At 35.7% G+C, this 24393-nt stretch overlaps 1 protein-coding gene across 1 annotated transcript in view; it reads right to left on the bottom strand.

The window, feature by feature from the left end:
• Window positions 1-783: 783 nt before the first annotated feature.
• Window positions 784-24393, bottom strand: part of TRRAP (transformation/transcription domain associated protein) — a 170470-nt gene continuing 146860 nt past the window's right edge. The window contains 6 exon segments of the mRNA XM_078152903.1: window positions 784-2078; window positions 5503-5697; window positions 5791-5994; window positions 8703-8887; window positions 16552-16769; window positions 18000-18225. Of these exon segments, the coding sequence (XP_078009029.1) occupies window positions 1794-2078; window positions 5503-5697; window positions 5791-5994; window positions 8703-8887; window positions 16552-16769; window positions 18000-18225 (1313 nt within the window). The 3' untranslated portion in view covers window positions 784-1793.

The following is a 24393-nucleotide window of genomic DNA, read 5'->3' as shown; positions in this document are numbered from 1 at the left end:
CTCACCTATAATTTCAAATGCATGGCTGCTGTCTTTCCAAACTTATACTGATACTTCACTGTTAGATACCATAATTCAAGGTATGGGTTTTTTTCCCCTCCTCAAAAATTTTATTAAGAGAAAAACTGCAAAAACAACATATACTTCCTCCCTATAGGATCACAAGTTTTAAGATGTCAAAGTTAATTGGCCATTACCAACCAGGCATTGACATAGTAGGCATAAATTTGGCAGCAGGAGTAATATCAGCTTCTTTTGTAGCATGGTTTCAATGTAGAGATTAACCAGCTGGGGCAAGAGAGTGTGGTAAAGTGGGAAGAACCCTGCCCCCTCCTTTCAGTTTTCTCATACCTTACTCTCCTACCATGTACTTTTTGAACCAGTGACATTGGCTTCCTGGTTGTTCCACAAAAAAGACGTTCCATTTCTCAATTCTGAGCATTTTTTTCTTATCATCCCCCTTACTTGGAATGTTCTTTGTCCTCATTTCTGTCTCACTGGCTTCCTTTAAATCTCAACTAAAATCCCACCTCCTCTTAATTCTAGTGCCTACCTTCTTTTAATTATTTCCTTTTTATCCTGTATAGAGTTTGTTTGTACATATTTGTTTTCTTGTTACCCTCCTTACATCGTGAGCTCCTTGAGGGCAAAACTCTTTTACCTCTTTTTCTACCACTATTGCTTAGCACAGCACATGGAATACAGTAGGTGCTTAATAAATGTTTAGTGACTGCTGCCTGAGTTTATGAAACCAAGATTTAAACATTTAGTAGATTCCACAAGTCATTTTATAAAATATTTATTCTGAAAAAAATCACTCTGTACAAATTTAGATAGAACATTCTCAACACTGCAGATTTATAAAAATGCTAACACAACATAAAGACTCAAGTAAACTTAAAATCTGTTTTTAAGTTAAAAAGAAAAATTGCTTTTTTAGAAGCAATTGTAACAAGAGAAGTCTAGGCATGTCTTAAAATTCACTCAAAACAACGAGGAGGTTCATTTTAGAACTCTTACCATCCTGCTTTCTATCAGTTACATTCAAATACATAATGTCTGAAGGGATGGCATTTTCCCTATAGTATTATAAAGCCCTGTTTATACATAATGTCAAACACTAAGCTAGATTTCCAAAACTGGTTATGCTTTCACTGTACATAAACTTGTGCTCAGAGAAAAACCAGCACATTTTGTTCATAATTTTCTAGTTCTTTAACAAAAGAGGTTTTCTGTACACTTGTTACAAACATCTGTACAAACCAATATAGTTCCTGTAAGGTGGTGAGGGTGGTTCTGAAAGGGTTAATATTTGACAGTACTGAATTAACAGTCCAAACTGTACATTCGTACAAAGGAAGGAAAATAATTTCACAAGGGAAATCCAGATGTGGAGAATTCTGATTTCTTAAAAGGTATTAAAATGTTTACAGTAGATTTAAGATCTGCAGTTCCTAATCATCTAGCCATTATTGAGAGCAAAATCTCTAAAACTACGTTTCATCTAAGTATAACCTGCTGACCCTCCCCTTCCCATCCCAACTCTTAGAGAAAGTTTTAAAAGCCATCTCTGCATAGTAAATCACTTTTTTTATACATGACTATTTCAGGAAATGAATCGAAACCCAGTAAACCACAGGACTTCTGTAAACATGATTTGAAACTAACCAGGGAAAGAATTTAAAAAGTTAGTGACAGGTAAGCCAGAGTCTAAAAAGACCCTTCACATTTTTCCTCCTAACACAATGCATGGCTCATAGTGCAAGCAGCAGAACAGCTGCTGACATTTCCAATTACAGCCAGGGATGCCAGGCAGGATCCATACGGCACAGATTATCCAGACTATTTGCAGCTGCTACCAGGGTGTTGACTTTGCTCTCTCCTCCTTCAAACTGAGCAAGATTATGGAGTCGAGTCATGATAGCAGTCACAGCTTTCTGAACCAGTGAAACCAGCTGCTGGCTGTCCATGTTCTCAGGCTGCCCAGCTGCTGAGAGCGGAGAGGAGGTATCCTCTTGTGTTTTCTTGTGCCACGCAATAATTTCATCCCGAAGCACTGTTTTCAGAATGCCATCAACCTATGGTAAAGAAAGAGAAAACTGGCTAATTATGTTTTTAGCTGAAAGAACCATCAAAGGACAATAACTTTCTAACTTAATCCTGACCAGGTGCTTATTGACATTCTAAGCCTACTTTGTAATCTCAGTATCTTAGCATTAGGTGGCACAAGAACTTAAGACTTACTGACAATCTTAATACTCCTTACTGGAAATAAGCAATTTCCTCTTCTAGATCCAGTTATCTGAAATCTATATAAAGCTCTCCCCAGCAGTGTGGAGGAGGAGAAGAAAGAACACTGATTTGGGAATTAGAACACATGGGTTCTGGTCCTACTGCTGCTACTTACTACTTCTGTCAGCCTTTCTAAGCCGAACTTCCCTTAGCTGAAAATGGGAATATTAATACTTGCACTACTTATGTCACAGGTTATTTTTGAAGAATAGTGTTTTGTAAACTTCTAAGTTCCACAGAAGCACAAGCTAGCATCATCTTGTTGAAAGGGTTGTCCTGCTGCCCCCACAATAATGAACTGCAGCACTTTCAGTTGATCTTAAGAAGCAGAAGCACCAACACAAGTACGTACACTTCCACATGTTATTTAGAGAGCTGTGTAATTTTGTACATTAATGCTTTCATTTGTCAGCAGTGCAGAGAGCTATCTCATTAGACTTGCAGGACTATGTGTGCACAAGATTAAATAAATCTCTCCTGGTTCTTCTCCTACCTACCTGATCATTTTCTTCTCCATCTCCTTTGCAAATTCTTCATTTGAGTCAAGCTCACTAACTGCTGGTGTCGCCCAAGGCTCTGTCTTGCTTGGGCCTTCTTTTCTCATTTTATATTAACTGACTTGATCTCTTTGGCTCCCATGGGCTCAATTACCACATGTACACAGCCTAGATTCCCAGGGCTCATTTCTTTTCTGAGCTACATCTTCATGTCACCGGTTACCTTTTGGATATAGTTATCAAAACTCAACTTGTACAAAATACAACTCTTCTCTCCCCTCAAACCCTCTGTTCCTGTCGAGGGCAGCAGCATCTTCCCAATCACCAAAGCATGCAAATTTGGTGTCATCCTCAACTCCTCACTCTCATTCACCTCCCCTCCCCAATGTGTTGCCAAACTCTGTCATTTCCACCTTCATACTTCAGTTTTGCGCCCCTCAATCCTTTTCCTCACTTGCACAGCCAGCCCTCTTCTACGTCAGGCCTGCATCACTCTGGCCTGTACAACTGCAATAACCTTCTGACCAGCCTCTGGTCTCAAGTCTCTCCCTACTAAGTTTCCAAGGTGATTTTGCATGGTCTGACCACATCACTCCTCTCTTCAATGAGTTCCAGTGGCTGGCTCCCTATCACCTCCAGGATCTAATACAAACTCTTCTGTCTGGCATTTAAAATTCTCAATAACTTGGCCTTTTCCTGTTCCTCCTGTATTCTTACACTTTACTTCCCTCCCTGATGCAGCTGCAAGGGCTGTCTGTCCTCCATTCCTCAAATGCCCCCTTGGCTCACCTCTGCCCTTTAGGTTCTCTGGCTTCCTTCAAGACTCAGCTGAAATTCCACCTTCTTCCGGAGGCATTTTTCAGTCTCCCAGATGCTGGTGCCTTCTGCTCTAAGAATACTTCCCATTTTCCTATCTTAAGTGATATATACAGAATAAATCTACTCTCTACATGTCTCGTATGTACCTAATTATCTGCATATTGCCTCTTACATTAGCATTAAGATCCCTGGGAGAAAATGCTGGTTTTGCCTTTCTTTGTATACTCATTAACTCGCAATTAATTCAATAAACATTTTCCAATATAAAGGAATTTAACATTCTTCTCACTTCAGATTAGTCCTAATCTTATTTCACTCCTGTCTATTTTTCTCTTATTCCTTTAAATCCATTCTATTTTGAGTAAATTTCCCTACATCTTTTTCCATTTCCCAAAATATACTGCTTCACTCCTAATGAATTTGTTTTTCACCCCTGGTGGACTCTCTAGTCTCTCAAGCTTTCTCCTATTCTCTGACATCAGTTCATTGGGCTGCTTTAAACTTTATCTGCTTCCCTATTTATACCTATCAGCTGTTTAAATTATGATCTCAGTAATACTTTACAATCATTCACATTATACCCATGTAAAAATTGACAAACTTTGCCCCCTCCTGTCATTGCTCCCAGTCCCAGTTTACCTCTCAACCGGGAGGTGCCTGGCAATCATTTGGCTATAGCAAGACTCTTCTCATAATGCTTCCTATAGAAGCTGTTACAAATCATCTCAAAGTCAGAGATTTAGAGGGGGAACAGACCTTAGAGGCCATCCAATCCAAACCCTTCCTTTTACAAATGATGAAACTGAGGTCCAAGGAGGTTAAGTGATTTACTCAGGTAGCAAGTGTCTGAGGCAGGATTTGGACCTAAGTTCTCTGACTTTTTCTGGAACCAGTGCTCTTTCCGATGTACCATTCAATGTCCTCAAGCCTCTGACCCCTAATTCCATCTTCATTCTAATCTCTTTCCCCAATTTTCTCACTCTCTATAGATTATACTGAAGCCTACTACTTTAATGAGAAGATGGAAACCTCTAATGAGAACTCCTCTACACATGGCCTCTTCACTTCAAAACATCTCTATTTTTACCCATTCTCTCTTTCTGTCTCAGAGAAATAAATGTCCTTCCTTTCCAAGGTTCCTTCCTGTTTCCTCCTTTTGCCTTTTCTAGATATTTGCTGAAATGATGTCCTGTTAGTCAACTCTTAATTTTAATCTTAGAATTTAAAATTTTGAAAAATCACCTGTTTGAATGTGGAGTGTCAAAATAATTTGTTCATTTTTAACCTTTTCTTGTTTCTTAAAAGTACAGGGAAATATTTGTACACTCTGCCTGTAGCATCCCTAAGTTAATTAGATGTTTATTATGAAGTTCCTGCAGTAAGGTCTTGCTTCAAAACCGAATCCATTTCCTTTTCATATCTGAAAGATTTTTAAAATGGGGAGTGGGCATAATTGAATAATTAACATAACAGGCATAGCAGAGGGATAAATTACCCAGTGTAGCTGGGTTAAATCTGTTTTTGCTTTTTAGGCAATTGGGGTTAAGTGACTTGCCCAGGGTCACACAGCTAGTTAAGTGTCAAGTGTTTGGTCTGAGGCTGGCGCTCTATCCACTGCACCATCTAGCTGTCCCTGGGCTAATTTTTTAGGTTCTATGCTTAAAATGTATTCCTCAATGTCTTAACATTCTTGAATCTTAAATTTCCCTTTTCTATATAAAAATTTTTTTTTCCACTGAACAATAAAAGCTAATTTTAAAAAACTAAAATCTTGCATTTTGTTTTATTGAAATGCTACTTCTGGGGGTAAGACATACATTTCAGATTTTTCCTTAAGCAGCACCACTTTAACAAGATCACTTAGTGACTATTACAATATCACAAAGTTATTTACCTTGAAGTTTGGTTGTGCAAAACATCGAGCAACAGCAATCATGGAAGCAGTTAATGGACCAGAGACCCCAATTGTGGTCAAGAATTCTGAAATATTAGGTGTGAGGCGGAATGGAACAGGACGATTAGCATCCAGGTCTCCAGTAGCATCGTTAATGTCAAATCGAAAATAGGCAACGTTAAGTTTGCCAGTATCCTAAATTTCAGAATGAGTTCATTTTAGACAGGTTTTTAGAAGAATCATTCATTCAATGCAGTATAGGGTTAAGTTTCATTTGCATCTAATTACCTGTGCAATCTGTAACATCTCTGGATTGAGTCTATTCAAATGAAATACAAATTCTGCAAAACCAATTAGCGCTAGCTGGATTGTGAACATCTTTCGGAAGGTCCAGTAATCAGTGGCATTGGGGAATGTGTGGAAAGCCCACTCTCTTAGCATACTTCGAGGCACCATGTTGCTCTGAACTTCCTTGAGAATGTCACGAAGGACCTAAATGAAAGAAAATGATGTTAAATCCATGGTATTTTGATCAATTTGCAAACATCAATCTAAAGCTTATAATAAACTTTTTTCTTCTTCTTAAACTTAACTGGAAATCATCTGATCTAAAAGAGTTACATAAGAATCTTTCAGAAATTATGTTTTCATTGTTCAAGATCCTCTGCTGTCTCCACGATGAGCCGCTGTCTCGAAGGAGGCAGTGCCAGAGACACAGAATCACTATAGGTGCTTGGAGAACATCATACAGCAGAAAGGTCAGTTAACTTCCTCTAGGAAAAAATGGAAGTCATCAATGGCTTCTCTGGTGTTAGGGATGTTTTGGCAGGCTACATTCTCTTATTCTTTATCTGATTCACTAAGAGATCACTTAAATATTACATCTTCAAAAGGGAAATTCTCATAGTGTAACTCTCCATTTACTAACACAAGTGCCAGTGATTTCCATGAACAATTGGGTATAAATTCCAAGTTATCAAACTGAACACTGACATACATAGAATAAATCAGTTTCTCTCTATATAAGCCTCAGAAGAGTTTAAAGCACTTTGGTAAAAACACTAATTGCAGGATGTGTGACATCGTTCTTCGAGGTAACTGAGGAAACATCTGAAAGCTACTATCATTCTTAGTTACTGCAATATATACCAAACCAATTAACTGGAAATAAGAACAAAATCAGATTTTCTCTTTGTAGGAACAATGACACTACTTCAATTAAAAGACTATTAAAGACAAAAGTTTCATAACCCGAAGGATCTCTTCACAAAACAGAAGCAGATGTTACATAACACTTCATGCTGTATTTCAGACTAGAAGAATCTCAGACCTACCACAAATTCAGAAGATAAAGACTCATGCTGCTTTTATTCAATTGTAATAAAGTACACTAAGATGCTGATAGAACGTATCAAATATAGCCTTTCTATTTTCAGTTGATCAGAAACACATGATTCAGAGAACTGGCAAATTCTTTCTAAGTCCATTACATACTATCAATGACCAGATGCAGTTCCCATGGAATTATTCTGGTGAAATAAATTTGTCAACTCAGATAAAGTCCTACTGGCCCAATTTCAGTTCCTAAAAGCTTGGGACCAAACAGAGTTATCTGTATAGCCTACATCATCTACTGCAGAACCATTTGAATGTAGACATATTTGGCAATCATGAATCATGCCACACATATTACACACAATCATTTTTTGATTATTTATCTATAGAATGGGAAGAAGGCAGGAATAGAGGAGGTATCACTTCCTATTTCAAAGACTTTGACACAGTTTCCAACTAATAACCTAGGACCACCACAATTAAAGAGAACACATTGTTACTGAACTCTCAAATGCTTAGGAGAATAACTTCACTGCCACAACATATTGGTAAAAACTAGCAGGATACAGCCATTAAACTCCACCTTATTTGTTCCCTCCTTCCCCCTCATCCTTAGCCAAGGAAAACATTAACAATGCACATCTTATACTATAACAGCTTACCATTTAAGTACGTTTTCAAAATGTGTGGTGCTTAACTGTAAGTATTTATTTTTGTATAAAGTTCCTAGTTTCTACTTTATCAAAGATTAGAATAATGACCAAATGCTCTGAGCATCTCAAAGGCCATAGCTCAGATAAAATGGGTGGATGAGCATTTTGAAAGTAAGCTTTCAAAGATCAAAGTCTTCTCTATCATTTTCATGATGAAATAGTCACTGTCAGAAGTGATCATGTGATAAAAATCAGGAATTAATTTCCAAAGGGGAATACAGAATGTCTCTTCTGGGACATTAGCAAGAAAAGAAAATATAACCATCCATTTTCAACAGCTTAAACATTCTTCACAAGATTGAAGAAAAGCAGCTGGACCAGATATTTTCTTCCTAGTTCTTGGATCCTCTGGGTACAAGGTTTACTGTACAGAGAATGCCTTGGCAAATATCACTTGCTGACTATTTCAGAGACGTTGACACAGCTTCCTGTTATCAATATAGGACCACAGCAATTAAAAAGAACAACCCACTGATACAGGACAGAAGTCAACACAAACTCTCCAAAGATCACAAGAGACCAGTAACTCAAACTACTAGAGGTGGGAGTACTGGGGCTGAGGGAGAGGGCAAGAAACCTAAAGATCAACAGTGTCCAATTACATCACATTACTTCTTAAAATTATCAGAACCCATGAAGAAAGCAGAAAGAGGCTTAGAGCACTCTATCATAAGCAGACAGGAAGTACTGCTTCTTAGATTTGAGGGGATAAGAAATCCCAATGAAGGGCCACCTATCCATCCTGTACCCAATAAAGGAGAGGGCATCTTGAATGCTTTCATCTGTAAGACAAGCCTCTACTGAATGTGGAGGAAGAAGTGAAATAACACAAATTGTACAACTTCAATAATACTAAGTTTCTAAAAACAAATTTGGTTCTTTCAGGTTTACAGTTACGTCTGTGTGCTTGCAATTCAAAAGTAGCCTCCTCCACGTCAGCCAGTCTTATCAACAATTCATAGTCTAATAAACTTACCTCAAATTTTAGGGCTCACCCCTTAATGAAAGTCACATTTCTTTAAAGTAGCTATTTTTAATGGAGAAAAGAACAAATGGGCAACCAGCATATTAAATATGGCACTGAAAGTACAGAAGTAGCATGTAGAGTCCTTAAGAAGAGAACGTGAACATGGCTAATCACAGCTTCAGTACCTGATGACTGGCTTGTGTCCCCCGTGCCTGCACTGTTGCCAGTCTGTCGTAGTAACGAGAAATGGGGTTGTCGTGCTCAATGCCCTTCTTGGCACAACGTTGCTTATATATCTCCACGAGGGAAAGAGAAGAGGGATTGTCTTCAACAAGACGCATCTGTGGAGAGACTGCCACAACTCGAGGAACTTGGGTAGGGGGGGATAAGGAAGAAAGTAAACAGAAGAGAAAAAATGGGTCACAGTATTAAAACTCTTAAAGAAAACTTCATTAATATGCAGGATGTGGATCTTATGACTAGATGCACACCAAAAAGGGGTAAATCCTCAAATCTTTATAGCAAGATTCAAAATATTTTGATAAGGATATAAAATATATGATTCAAACTTAAGAGATTCTAAGAGGAATCTTGGAATGAGATATGGTCCCAAAGACCAGATTTTCCCATGGCAACATCATATTAATCTGTTTTCTTTTTAAAAAAATTGGCTTCACCCATCCCAAAAAGAATAATTTAATTTCAGATGATAACTGAAATTAGTATATGGTAGTATGCATTGTAATATCATTTTAAAATCCTACTTCATCCTAAAGAAAGAAAAAACAAAGTTTCTGAAAATAAGGACTTTTGTTCTTATAATAAATAGGAAAAAAAATCCAATGAGTCATAATTACAATATACACAAAAATTCTGCAAATCCTGATAAAGGGGGGAAAAAAACCTTTAAGACAGAAGATTGTTTCCATTTATGCTTTAGATAATGGCTCTAAATGCAACATACCTGGACACTGTCCTGATTTCCTACAATATAAAGCAATTTAAATTCCATATTTGCTTTAGTTTCAAAACGAGCTAAAACTCTTTTGAAGGTAATCTAATTTGATTTTCCTAAACTAAATATATTCTTGATCCTCTCCTAGTAGCTAATACTATTTACATCAACTAAAGAATTTAGGGGGGGCAGCTAGGTGAGGCAATGGAGCCTTAGAGTCAGGAGGACTTGAGTTTAAATCCAGCCTCAGACACTTGACACTAGCTAGTGAGTCAAATCACTCAATCTCAATCGCCTCACCAATAAATAAATAAATAAATAATTTTTAAAAAAAAAAAAGTTAGGGGAATAGAAAAGATGATGATACTGGAAGTACCAGAGCTGGCCTCCAGTTTCAGTTCTACCACTATCCAACTGCATGAGCTGGGAAAAGTCACTGTCTTTAGTTTCCTCATCTGTATGAGAGGACATCTAAGGCCCCATCTAGTTCTAAGAGTCTATGATTTAGAGGATATGAAAATTCACCCCCCAAAATTAGTAATTATCTATGCTTTCCAATTTAAACGCTAATATTTAAGGAACAGATTTATTAAGCAAAAATGTAGAATTTACAGCACAGATAGAAACATTTTTAATGAAGAGAGTCTTCCATTTTCCTCAGTTTATCTTTTGATTCTATGGAGCTAAGGATAATAATACCCTGTATATGCAGAGTCTGTTGACTGCTATAATCAATAAAATAACAGGAAAGGAAATTTCATAAGGATAAGAACACAAATAAGGTCTGCATATATGTTGTAATACTGAGTTAGAGTCATCGCAGAAATACCTACTAGTATTTTGGGAAGTCGAGCTATTATCAAATTCATTTTTATGGCTATCTTTGTGTTAAGTCTGATATAGAATTATGTCAATACAGATCCTAATGGACCAAGATACTTAAGTTAGTTGTGGCAGTTAAGACACAGCAATTAACACATACTATCAGATTTTTCCATTGCCTTTTTGTGGCTCCAAACCTAATAGAGACCTTAAAAATTTCAAAAATACTCTGAAGGATAGATTTGGGCCCTTTAATTTGGTGCTATTGACAAATGCTTCCATATAGAAAACAAGCAGGTTAATTCTAGGTTTGTTATTAAGATTTATACTAAGGTATTTTCTAAACTATAAAGTATTATACGAATGTCCACTTTTATTATTATATCTTATAAATGTAAAAAGTTATGTTCCATGAATATTTATTACCAATTGTTACGGTTAAATTTCTAATTAGAGAAAGAATTGAAAATTATTTTTCATCTCCAGGGCTATTTTAAACTAATTTCTTATTCTGGATTAAATCTGAGCAATCCCACTTTCTAACTGTAGGGAAAAATTTCAAGATGAAACAGGACAGTCACATTTTAAGATGAGCACAGGGCCAGGATGGTTTTAGTTGCAGTGTTTAGAAGAAAAACAGGTCTACAAAGATGTATTAATGCTCCTCAATGAACTTTATAACTTAGTTAAATTCGAATGTAGCTAATGACTATTTTCCCATCCATAAAGGCCTCCTACATTTTTACTATTATGTTAGGGAGAGTGAGGTATAAAATTTAATTTTTCATAGCCTATATCCAGATAAAAAAAAATAAATTAAATGCCCACCACAGTAGGGTAGTCTGAGAGGATCTATCAAGTGGTTAGGATATTCTTTTTCTATTTATTGTTTTTTTCTCTTCATTTTAATTTCTCTTTTTCTGGAACCTCTTCCACTTCCATTGCATCAACTATCTCAAAGTAACTGACTCTCAAATCTAAAATGGTTCTGAATCGTTTGGTACAAGCTATGACTGAGATGGCTTCATGTTATGACAAGACAGGTAGGGTGGGATATTAGATAGCGCTGGCCTTGACACTAGGAAATTCTACCTCTGACACATACTGGCTGTGGGACCCTTGGTTGCTCACTTAACTTCTAGTGCTCTGGACAACTTTCTAAGAGTAATATATTGTATTAGGGTAAGGAGAGAAGTGGTTAAGGGGGGCGGGGGGAGGAGACAACTTTGTATCAAAAGTCTTTGATGAGAGTCTGATATGCAAGATATATAGGAAATGAATGTGAATGTTTAAAACCAAAATCTAGTCCCCAAAAGAAAAGTGGTCAAAGGATATGAACAAAAAATTCCCCAATAAGCTGCAGAGAAGGTGTTATTACAGGAGTTTCCTCACCTGACAGTTCTCCAAATGAGTGAAATCATGGGTCCAGTCCCTATCCCTATCTTTATTTTGTGACAGCTATGGTCATTTGTTTGTGTATATACAGATACTAGAATGACTAGGAACAATGAACCCTGACCAGGTAAAACCGGAGTTAAGTTGTTTCAACCACTATTGATTAGTTTGTTTTCTGTCAACTGAGTGCCAGATTTCATGTCATACACATTTTGTTGCTGTCTTTTGTTGTGTTTTAAATTCTGTGGTTTTTAAGAATGGCTATCCATCAATCAATAAACATTTATTAAGCACCTACTATGTGCCAGGCACTGTGCTAAGCACTGTGGATACAAAAAGGAGCAAAAGACAGTCCTAGCTCTCAAGCAGTTTACAATCTAATGGGGGACACAACATTCAAACAAATATATGTGAACATGCTATATACAGGATAAATAAGAATTAAAAAAGGCAAGGCACTGGAATTAAGAAGGGTTGTATAAGGCTTCCTGTAGAAGGTGAGATTTTAGCTGAGATTTAAAGGAAGCCAGAGAAAAGTCAGTAGTTAGAATGGAGGGAGAACATTCCAGCCAAGGAGGACAGCCAGTGTCATTAGATCAAAGAGTACGTGTAGGCGAATAAGGCTTAAAAAGACTGGAAAAGTAAGACAAAGCTAGCTTATACAGGGCTCTGAATGTCAATCAGGGGATTTTGTATTGGATCCTAGAAGCACTAGGGAATCACTGAAATTTACTGTGTAGGGAGATGACATGATCAGACCTGTACTTTAACTGCTAAATGGAGGATGGATGGGAATGGGGAGAGACTTGAGGCAGGCAGACCCACCAGCAAGCTACTATAATAGTTTAGGCATGATGTAACAAGGACCTGCACTACAGTGGTGGCAGAGGAGAGAGGCGGGTGTATTTGAGAGATGTTGCAAACATGAAATCAACAGGCCTTGGCAATAGCTTGAATATGGGGAATGAGAGAATGGAGACTAGGATGACTCCCACTTTGTGAATCTAAGGAACTAGGACAATGGTATTGTCTCCTACAATAATAATTATTCAAAAAAATCCAAAAGTCATGGTTACTTCAATGACTGTTTTCAGGGGCTGTTGATAGGAAGTCAAGACTTTCAAGGATCATTCCAGCCCACAATGAAACAGCATCAGTCATACAAAAGGAGAGATAAAAATACATTTTAAAATTTAAAACAATGCCAAGAACTGAGAAACAATTATGAAAAACAGCCTAATTAATCCAAACAAATCAAGCAAAGACTTTCAAAGAGCCCTTGACAATTGAAGGCATTGTTAATGATTCTTCTAGAGTGTAGATTCCTGAATCTGAAATAACAGTGAGAAGACCAGTTTTAAAAAAACAAAAACAAAAAAACCCCTAACTTGCTATCAAGAAAAATGCTTGTCATGAGCAAGAATGCAATACTAAAGATTGGAAAAAAGAAAATTTTTACTTATAAATCTCACTTTTTCATTCAACACTACACCAAAACAGTTGTCAGAAGAAGTCTAGTTGAGCCATCATTAAAATGTACAACATCCACCTAAAAAAGTTTGGGGATTTTTTAACTTCCTGAGGATTTAGAAGTCTTGACCCCATGAAGGGAATGATGAACTCTGAGAAATATACTGATATATTGAGAAGTAGAAATGTTCTAGAATTATAAAAATTCCTAAATGGAGAAAGAATGCTGCAAAACAAAAGATGGAGATAAAAATGCTTTACTGACCTGGAAACTCACTTGATTTAAACCCCATTGAAAAATTACAGACTATAATTAACATTAGACTTTTGGAAATGGATGATTTGTCAAAGATATGCTTAATATCTAATGTGATAAAAATATGATTTCATGATAAAGAATTAAAGAATGTGTCAAGTCTTGTGAAACCGAATCCAAATTGTATAAAACAAGTGATTATAGGGAAAGCACATTATTGCATATGGAATTTAGAAATATTAAAAATGGCAGTTTACTAAGTCAATATAATTATTTTATTCCCATTTAATTTTCATTCCACTGTAAATCTCTAATCCTTAGACTTTCCTACAAAGTGCAGAATTTCTAGTTGCCAGTTACACATCACCTGGAAATTCCATAAACATCCCAAACTCAACATTTCAGCTATTGTGGCATAGTAGATAGAAAGCTAAGACTGAGTCAGGAAGATCTGAGTTAAAAATCCAACCTTAGACACTTAATAGCTGTTAGATCTTTGGCCAAGTTACTTAATCTTTGTCTTAGTTTTCTCATCTGTAAAAATGGGATGATAAGCATTACCTACTTCACAGGGTTGTTGGGAGGACCAAATGAGATATTTGTACAGCACTTAGCACACTATATGGCACACATGATGTTTAGTAAATGCTTTTCTTCCTTTCTAAGACAGAATTTATGAAATTGTACCCAAAAATCTTCTCCACCTGTGTTTTTTTTTTGGGGGGGGAAGGAGGGGAAAGGAGAGTGGTGGTGGTGCTCAGTCTGAATCAAAATGTTGTTAAGAGAAAAGGTACTTTACAAACCTTAGGTACTACTTAATGAGAGCCATTAATATCAAAGAATTATAACTTTAAATATTGGCATTATACTTCAATAATATACTTCAATCTCACTGATGCAACACTCATTCAAGTATATAGATCACAACCAATCTATGCTTTCTAATCCTTTGGGATTCTTGTCCAGATCTTTCCAAAAATTCTTCATACATGATCTACCCAACAACACCCTATATATGCCTATATCCCAGACTCTCCCTAACTTTTATTCTCTTTATTTTTATTCTGTATATGCTAACATGTACATGTTGCATCCTCCATTAGAATTTAAACTGCTTGAGAGTACAGACTGTTTTTTCCTTGTAATTACATTCTTGGTCCCTAGCACAGTGACTGACAAATAATACGTACTTAATAAACACTTACTGATAAATTGTTTTGATATTTTGTTGGCTGCAGTATTGCCCTTGTTAGCCTTCATTCTTGCAACATGACCAATAAAAATAGGTAGTTAGAAAAATACAGAAAGATGTCCCATTTTTAGCCTGCTGTCCTTTTCCTAATTTCATCAATAAATGCTCTTGGGATGATTTCATTTAGCTGGATATCAAGTCCCAAGTATTCTGAAAACTCATTTTTTTATAGGATCAAAGATTTAGAGCTGGAAGCGACCTTAGAGATCATTTGGTCCAACCTATTCATTTTACAGATAAGGAAATTGAGGCAGAAAAAATGGAAGTAACTTTCCCAAGGTCACACAGGCAGTGTAAGAGCCAAGATGCTCCTTTCAATGCTCTTCTCTGTTTTGTGAAGTGATACTGCTCATCCTCCAATTTCTGAATGAGTTTGCATTTTAAACTGGTACTGCCCTTAGGTGCCATGTCTCTGCTTGAAAAAGGGAAGTACTTTGCTAGCCGAGGTGATTTCTAAGCTCTGCTTGGCCTGTTTGTGTTAATTTTTTAAAATATTGTTATTTATGTTTTCTTCTTTTTTTTTTTAAATCACTGTCGCTTCCCAATGACTCCCCTGTGGGAGAAATCAATATTATGCCATTATATTAATAATGAATTATTGTTACCCACACTTTTCCTTTTGTTTCTATTAAAACCCAACTTGAAAAAAGGTCAGTCAACCTCTGAGGAGCTTGACTGAATGCAAGGCACATGCTTCTTAGTTGGGTGGGATACTACCGAAATGGGAAAACTAATTTCTATTTACAGTATAAACAGAATCCAGTCTGGGTGAACCATCTTTCCATGTTGAGGTAATATCCACTCTTCCTGGCTGAATTTATAGTATGAATGACAATACTGCTATGATTCACTTGCTCTACTACGTCAATCAGTCGATTTTTGGAGCACCTCACACTTGGTACCTACCAGAAATAAATGTTCACAAACAGACTAAAAACTAGTGACAGTACCTTCAGCCCTCTTTTCCAACATCTAACTACCATTTACCACCACAGAGGTAAAAGAGAGCCACAAAGGAGTGAGATAATTTTTCCATTTTTTGTTTGTTTCATGAGTTACTGTAGCTAGTAATACATATAATATAATTACACATAATCAACCTATCTATCGATCCATCTATTTATTTATCACCACTTACTGGTAAATCTATTGCTGAAGAACCTCTCTGTACTTAGTAGCCTTATTGTCAGAGCGGATAGGTTATTATCAGAGCCCTATCTAAAGCCATAACCACTTCTACCCACAACTGGCCATCAGAGTAGGTAACTTTGCTAGCAATGGCCGTTAACCAATTAAAATTTCTTTAGCTTTTATTTTACATGGTTCTTGAAGACTTGGTTTTAAATTTCATCCCAGGAAACCAAGCTTAGGCAACATTTCTTTATACACATAAGCATAAAATCAGGAGGAGTTTCAATTTGGCAATGGTGCTTCTCTACTCCATATGGCTGACCTTTGTCTTAGTCTTAATACAGCTCCAATGTAAAATCACATGAAGTAGGTATGACAATTTATAAAATTCGAAATCATAGGTATATAGTAGTCATTTCAGTTGTTTTGTAAACAACAAATTTCTTTAAGAGCAAAGAACTGTAGAGCAGGAAGAGACCTAGAACTTATCTAACACCTTCATTTTATAAATGTAACTGAAACTCAGTTAAGGTGGGCAGTGAAGGCGCTATTTATCAACATTTTCAAGACATAAGCAGTTTCACTAAATATTTTAAGGTAATACTTTTTGGAAGGAAAAGTTATTCTAATTTATTTAAGTAGGTGGCATTCATTTGGGTAATTCCCCTCCTCAGATAAATTACGATTGCCCTCATATAACTCACAAAAGCAAGCATGAGCAATAAGTTTTTTGGAACCGCTTTATCCCAATACCTGTGAAAAACAAGTGCCTTTTTGTAGTTTCTTTTCTCTTCTCTAAACAGGGATTCAAAAGGCGAAGAAGCTGTAAAACCCGCTCTTCTCTTCGAGACTCTGTCAGGCAAGCATCATTCATGACTAGATATGGGTAAATCTTCCCATTATGCCCACGAATATATAGTCTTCTGGCTGCAGTGTTGTGCTTCTGTACTATCTCTACCCGGGGCATAAATCTACCAAAAGAAAAGAAAAGCATATGAACACATCTACTCTGGATTTCAGAAGAGAAAGCAGGATTTTAGATGTATGTAGTACTGAAAAGCTTCTATACCATTAACAATGGCAATAAATTTTGAGATATAGGGACAAAAACCAGTGGGATGGGTGGCAGAATTAACAAAAGTATTAAAGATTCACTGGTAGGGGGCAGCTAGGTGGCACAGTGGATAGAGCACTGACCCTGGAGTCAGGAGGACCTGAGTTCAAATCCAGCCTCAGACACTTGACACTTACTAGCTGTGCGACCCTGGGCAAGTCACTTAACCCCATTGCCTAGCCCAAAAAAGCAAAAAAAAAACCCAAAACAAAACAAAAAAAAAAGATTCACTGGTTCTTGGATGCGTAATCCTGATAGGAAAATCTCTAGTGGTAAACCAGGAATATCTTCTTCTTTATGGCATCTTCTAGTTCAACCTAAACACCACTGAGAAAAGCTGTCCTTCATTACGCTACCAAAGCATCAGGGATGGAAAGATAAAGTAAAAAGGCAGGATTATTTTAGGACAGGTAGCAATGTCAATGACTCTAGGTATTCTCTGATTAATCCTAAACTGAAGGGGTTCAGCGAGGCTACAGTTGTATCTAAGCGAGAAATGGCCTGTTTTAGCTCAGGTGAAAGGAAACCATGAGATCTGTGTCTTGGGCCTCAGTAAATAGTTTCCAAAGATAGAATTTACTGATTAGAAAGCAATTAGGAGTGTTGAGTACGGGCTGTGGTTAAATGCTCCTAATAAGACATAATACACTCTTGAAAGTATAGCCTGTATTTTAGCTACCATAGAGGGGATGGGATGAGGGGTTGGAACATCACTTTTTCCTCTTCTACATTCCCACCCACCCCCAAAACAGGCCAAAGTAGAAAATGTATGGTGGGAGGGGTGGAGAATGAAGGCAGGGCTAGTAAGATCATCAAAGTATCTTGAGGGAAAGGTAGTGGAAAAAAAGTAAATTTTTATATACACCACAGTGGATAAGTAAAGATCACTCCAAATCATTATCACATTTAAAATTAGATGCAACATATGAAAGTAAAGAACCATCTCAGTAATTTTGAAATTTAATTTAAAATATATTGATATAATTTAAAAGTACAGACTGGAAAATACTACATTAACAAATATACATAAATATGTCTTATATATTTCTACATGTCATAGTCATAATATTCCTAGTTTTAGCCTTACCTTGCAATTTTGATATAGTAATGTGTTGGCTTTGGCATTAGGAACTCTCCAGGGATTTCTACTTCAGCAGTTTGTGCAGAGAAATTACTTAGAAAACGACACTTTTCTTCTATGAGAAAGAACTTGGGAAGCTGCTTGGTTTTAGCCTCCAGTATTTTGATCCATTTTTTCAATTTAGAGATAAGATTGTGAAGCTTCGTTGATCCTGGAACACTGAAGTCAAAATCTTCAAAAATAAATGACATGATTAAAAACATTTTAAATTTTCTATGAAAGAATGAAGCTAATGCTTGTTTCCAAAAGGAAAGAAACATTAAGTCACTACCTAAAGGGTATTAGGATCACAGAATTTTAAATTGAGAGAGACCTTAGAGATCATTTAGACTAACTTCTCATTTTTTTATTAATTTATTTTTAGTTTTCAACATTGACTTTCATAATCTTTTAACTTTTAAATTTTCTCCCCTCTCTCCCCACCTCCCTTCCTAAGCATGAAATCTGATATAGGCTCTACATATATATTCCTATTAAATATATTTTCACATTAGTCATGTTGTAAAGAAGAATTAGAACTAATAGGAAGAACCACAAGAAAGAAGAAACAAAACAAAACAGAAGAAAAAAAAAGAATAAACAGTATCCTTCGATCTACATTCCAACTCCATAGTTCTTTCTCTGGATGTGGATAGTATTTTTCATCATGAGACTTTTGGAGATGTCTCAGATCCTTGCATTGCTGAGAAGAGCTAAGTCTATGAATGTTAAGTCATTGCACAACATGGCTATTACTGCTGTGTACAATGTTCTCCTGGTTCTGTCACTTCAGGCATTTCTTATAGCACCATAGTATTCTATTACATTCATATACCACAACTTGCTCTGCCATTTCCCAATTGATGGGCATCCCCTCAACTTCCAATTCTTTGACACCACAGAAAGAGCTGCTTTATTTTTGTATATGTGGGTCCTTTTCCCATTTGTATGATCTCTTTAGGACATAGCCCTAGAAGTGCTATTGCTGGATCAAAAGGTATACAAATTTTTATAGATCAGTTCACAACTCCACCAATAATGCATTAATGTTCCAATTTTTCTACATCATCTCCAACATTTATCATTTTCCTGTTTTGTCATGCTAGCCAATCTGATAAGTGTGATGTGGTACTTCAGAGCTGTTTTGATTTGTATTTCTCTAAATCAATAGTGATTTAGAGCATTTTTTCATATAGATAGCTTTAATTTCTTCATCTGAAAACTGCCTGTTCATATTCTTCAGCCATTTATCAATTGTAACCCTCTCTCACTTAAAAGATCAAGAAAAAGTGAGGAACAGAGAATTCAAATTATTAATATAAGATTATACAATTGTCGAATGGCAGAATAATGGGCAGTCTCCTGAAAAGAAATATTTAAATCTCTTTTAATAAAAAAAATAGTAAACATTTTTTTAAAAAATAGAAAAATGGTGGCTTATGACATTAGATTTGGTAAGAGACAACACTAATTTATGTTAAATATATATACACACATATAAAATAAGAATATAAATATCTTCTTTCTATACTATGATTAAAATATGTTTGAAACCATTAAGTAATACAGGAAATGGAAAAACCTAAGAAACATTCCTATATAGTTGGACACTATAATAAGTATCTAAATACAATGTCTACTCTCATTGCTCCTATCTAACAAAGTTTTATGACACATAATAGGCATGTAGTAAATGCTCACTGATTGACTTTATAAATCTTAACAATAAAAATAAGGCTAATTGACAGAGAAGTTGAAATATTTCTATTTGTAGATGACATGGCTACAGACCTAGAAAGTACAAGACAGTAAACAACAATAAATGGACCCAACAACTGTAATAAAGTAGGACATAAAACCAACAAAAACCACTTGCATTTGATCACCAAGAATCAGGATAGACTCATAAAATACTAACTGTATCAAATACCTACACATTAATCTATCAACACACACAGGAAACCTACAAAAAGAAAACATCAGAAATATTTCAAATCAAAGAACTGAAATAAATCAAAGGATATCCTCTTCTCATGAGACTGAATGAATACAGAAAAGTCAGTATTTCCCAAACCAACCTAAAAATTTAATAATTACCAATTTAAATATCTATAGGTTATTCCATAGACTAGAGCAAGGGTTAGGGAAGAGGGGCAGACCTCTGTGTCTATTGGTAGAAGGAGCTTCCAGGTAAGAACTTCTCCTACTGATGCAGAGCGGCATGTTCTCTATAATTACTAGCTTTAAGAAAGCTGTCTCAGAGCACTGAGAAGCTATAAGTGACTTGCCCATAGTCGTATATCCAGAACACTCCTACTGTGTCAAAAGCAGGACTTGAACCCCAGAAAACTATTACAAAATTCATACGGAAAAATAGACAGACAAATACCAAGAACTATTAAAGGGAAACAATAGAGAAGAGGGCCAAGTACTGCAAAATACCAAACGTATGATAAGATTTAGACATAAAGTAACATCATAAAGAAACTGGAAAGAGCATGGAAGAAATTACCTGTCATATTAATGGTTTGAGGAAGAGTTAGGAACAAAGGGAGGTAAGATGGACGATTCTGACAACATAAAATTTAAAAGTTTCTGCATAAAACCAGTGTAGATAAAATGTCATAGAAGAGAAGTGGAAAATTAGGAAAAATCTTTTGGCAAGTTTTTCAGGTAAAAGGTCTCATTTCCAAATATACAGGGAATAGATTCTAAAAAGAGACATTCTCCAATTGATAAACGGTCAAAGGATACAAAGAGAGTTTTCAGTGAGAGAAAACAAAGTTATTAACAGTTATATGAAAAAAAATGTTCTGAATCACTAACAATTAGAGAAATGCAAATTAAAACAACTCTGATGTACCACCTCATAGCCATCAGACTGTCAAAGCTGACATAAAAGGAAAATGATAAATGCTTGGGGGGTTGTGGATTCATCCAGCCATTCTGGGAAGCAATTCAGAATTCTGCACAAGAAACTATCAAACTGCATACTGCTGACCCAATGATGTCAGTACTAAGTATATACTCCAAAGAAATGAAAGAAACAAGAAAAGGATCATATGTACAAAAATAGCTATAGCAGTTACTTTTGTGGTAGCAAAGAACTGGAAACTCAGGGGGGTACTTATATACTAGGAAATGGCTGAACAAATTAGAGGTAAATAGGTAGTACAGTGTTATAAAGTGCTGTACCTCAGGTCAAGAAGACCTGAGTTCAAATCCAGCTTCACACACTTACTAGCTGTGTGACTGGGTCACTTAACCTATTCACCTCAGTTTTCTCAACTGTAAGATGGAAAAAGAATATCTCTAAAATTAAAAGAAAAAGAAAAGGTAAAAATATCTGCAATACTCTTTGAGACAGAGAAGCTGATGTACTTTTTAAGTTACAGATAGGTTACTGTTCTGAATTAGTAAAAGATATTTCTATTCTCTGACTTCCTAACACTGATGAAATCACAAGTATTCTCTCCCCAACCCTCTCAAATGAAGGCCTGACATCCAGAATCTATAAGTCACAGGTACATGTAAGACTAATAACAAACTGACCAACTGAACAACGGTCAAAGAACTTGAACGGGAAATTTATGAAGGAAGAAATATGTACTACTAATTACCATAGGAAATGGTGATATGCAAATGCTCCAGTCTTGAGAAATACAAATTATAAGACAACCTGGAGATACCAATTATACTCACAAAAAGGGCAAAAATAATGGTGGTGTAAAAAAAAAAGACAGTATTGGCAAGTCTGTGGTATAAAAGTCACTCTAATGTGTCGTTCCTAGGACTGCTGCCTGTTAGCAAATACTCTGGAGAACACCAAAGCAATAAACAAAGGAATCACAAAAAATGAACTAACTTTTGAATCCAATGACTAAACTGCTAAAGACTATTCCCAAAACAACATAAAATGGGAAAAAAGAGTATCTATCAGTAAAAAATAGTCATTGCTGCTTTAATAATAAAAGTAAAAAAATTAGAAACAGGCTCTATTTAATAACCAGAGAACGACTGAAAAGATAATGGCATATTAATGTAATGGAATATTATACGGTTGTAAAAATGACAAGATATGTACGAGGAAATATAGAAAGATACATGAGATATTGAGTGAAACTAAAAGAACTACAGGAGAAAGGGAAAAGGAGTAGAAAAGTGAGGAAGAAAGCAGAGTTAATGATGGTAGGCTTTGGGAAGCTCTGGAAAGAGATACAGTACACACACACACAAAACTTTTTTAGTTTGTTTGATTCTGCTATTTTGAAGGCTAAAGGTCTGAGATAAGATTTTTCTCCCTCTTTTTTTAACCAATTTTTGTTGGTGGTTATTGAGTTTAAAATAAAAACTTTTTTAAAAGGACATCAAAATGAATGGACATGGTTTATGGATGGCAGTCTAATACTCAGATCTCAAGACTAAATAATGGAGTACTAACAATATAAATAAGTCACCTAACCCTGATGGTCTTGCAAAAAAAAGGAAAAAAGAAGAGAACAATATAAAAATAATATAAATAGCATGGAAATGTCATCATAAAATATTTAAAAGACTATAGAGAGTCATCCCCAAAATACTGTAACAATGGACTTCCTATTGTGGATACTACTTAGCATGCATAGGCTATGGCACACATACTGACCTGTTTTTGTACCTCTGCTCTTTATCTATCAGGAGGCAGGCAAATGTTTTTATGTAGTATAAATGTTTTATGTAGTATGCAAAAACTTTTAAATTTTATGTTGTCAGAATTGTCAGGTATCAAAAGTTTTATAAAGCTAATCTTAATACAATGTGAAATCTCATTTATACTGTTTTTTGAACATTTAAGCCATTGTGATTATTATTTTTTAAATTAACAAAATATACAATTCTTTCATTTAGGTCAGGGGAAGAAATGACAAGATAGCTTTTATCAAACACAAATGAGTGCAAATTGAGATTGAGTGTACTGACAAAAATAGTACACTTACAAGATAAGGAAACAATGGTACATCCCTCCCACATACACATTACTTCTTACTTATACCTTTTATAAAAGTCAATTCATTTAATTATGTCTTTCTTCAAAACACTGTTAAAAGTGAGTGTTTTTGGTTTCCTCAAAGAAGCCTAGCATAAGCCAGTTCTGGCTCCTGGTTGTACTTCACACTTATAAAACTGCTTATGTGCACTGTGCATTAATGGAAGGATATAGAATTGAATATAATTTTTAAATTACACAATAAAAGTCCATTACAAAATACCTTACAACATCAAAGATTTAATTCTAATATGGACCAAATCCTTTTCTCATGGGAAAAAAAAGCAACAAGGTGAGTGTTATTTAGCAATCATTTTAACAAAAAACCCCTCTACAACAGGGCTTTATTACATGTGGCTCTGGAATGGATTCCTATGGTCATATATGACTGTGTAGAGAATTCCCTTCAAATACAATAAGGAATCAGAGCTGTGGAACCAGACTCAAGGGTTCTGGTGCCCTAGAATCCTCCATCCTGTTCAACTTGTCCTTTAAAGTCATGATGGGACAGACCCTGTGGCTCAGGTCAGATAAGCCTTAGTCACCTCTCATACTCTAGGGCTTGTTTTTCTAGGGACTAAAAAAGAGAAAGGAGAAGGTATATTTTCTTCAATTAGAAAAAAATAAAATAAAAAAAGAATATAGGTTGAATGTAGATGTTTTATATTAAAAGAATAACAGTTATCTCGGAAAAAAAATCTTTGCAGTGAATTTCTCTGATAAAGGTCATTACAAGGAACTGGTTCAAATTTATATGATGAAGAATCATTCCCTAATTGACAAATGGTGAAAGGATATAAAGACCCAGTTTCAAAGGAAGAAATCCAAGCTATCTATAGTCTTATGAAAAAAAAATCCATGAATAATTAGAGAAATAAAAATTAAAGACAAGATGACAACCTCTCAGATTGGTAAAACTGACAGAAAGGAAAAAGGCAAAAGCAAAGAGGATATAGAAAAACAGGTACATTGATGCATTGCTAACAGAGGTATGAATTGCTCCAGCCATTCTGGAAAGCAAATGGGAATTATGTCCCCAAAGTTACTAAACTGTGCATGCCCTTTGACACTGAGGTAATACTACTAAACTTATATCCCAGAGATTAAAAGAAATAGGAAACAGACCCATGTGTACAAAAATATTTACAACCATTCTTTCTGTAGTAGTAAAGCACTGGAAACTAAGGTGGTATCCATCAATTGGGGAATGGCTTCCGAGAAACCTGGGAAGATTTCAATCAACTGATGCAGAGTGAAGTAGGCAGATCCAGGAGAAAATTAATAATAGCACTGTAAAGTCTCTGATCATCACAGCAACCATGTCGCAGAATACTA

This window comes from Phascolarctos cinereus, unplaced genomic scaffold (genome assembly GCF_003287225.1).
Source record: "Phascolarctos cinereus isolate Bilbo 61053 unplaced genomic scaffold, phaCin_HiC Scaffold_4;HRSCAF=312, whole genome shotgun sequence".
Classification (NCBI taxonomy): Eukaryota; Metazoa; Chordata; class Mammalia; order Diprotodontia; family Phascolarctidae; genus Phascolarctos; species Phascolarctos cinereus.
This window is presented reverse-complemented; position numbering and strand designations above follow the sequence as displayed.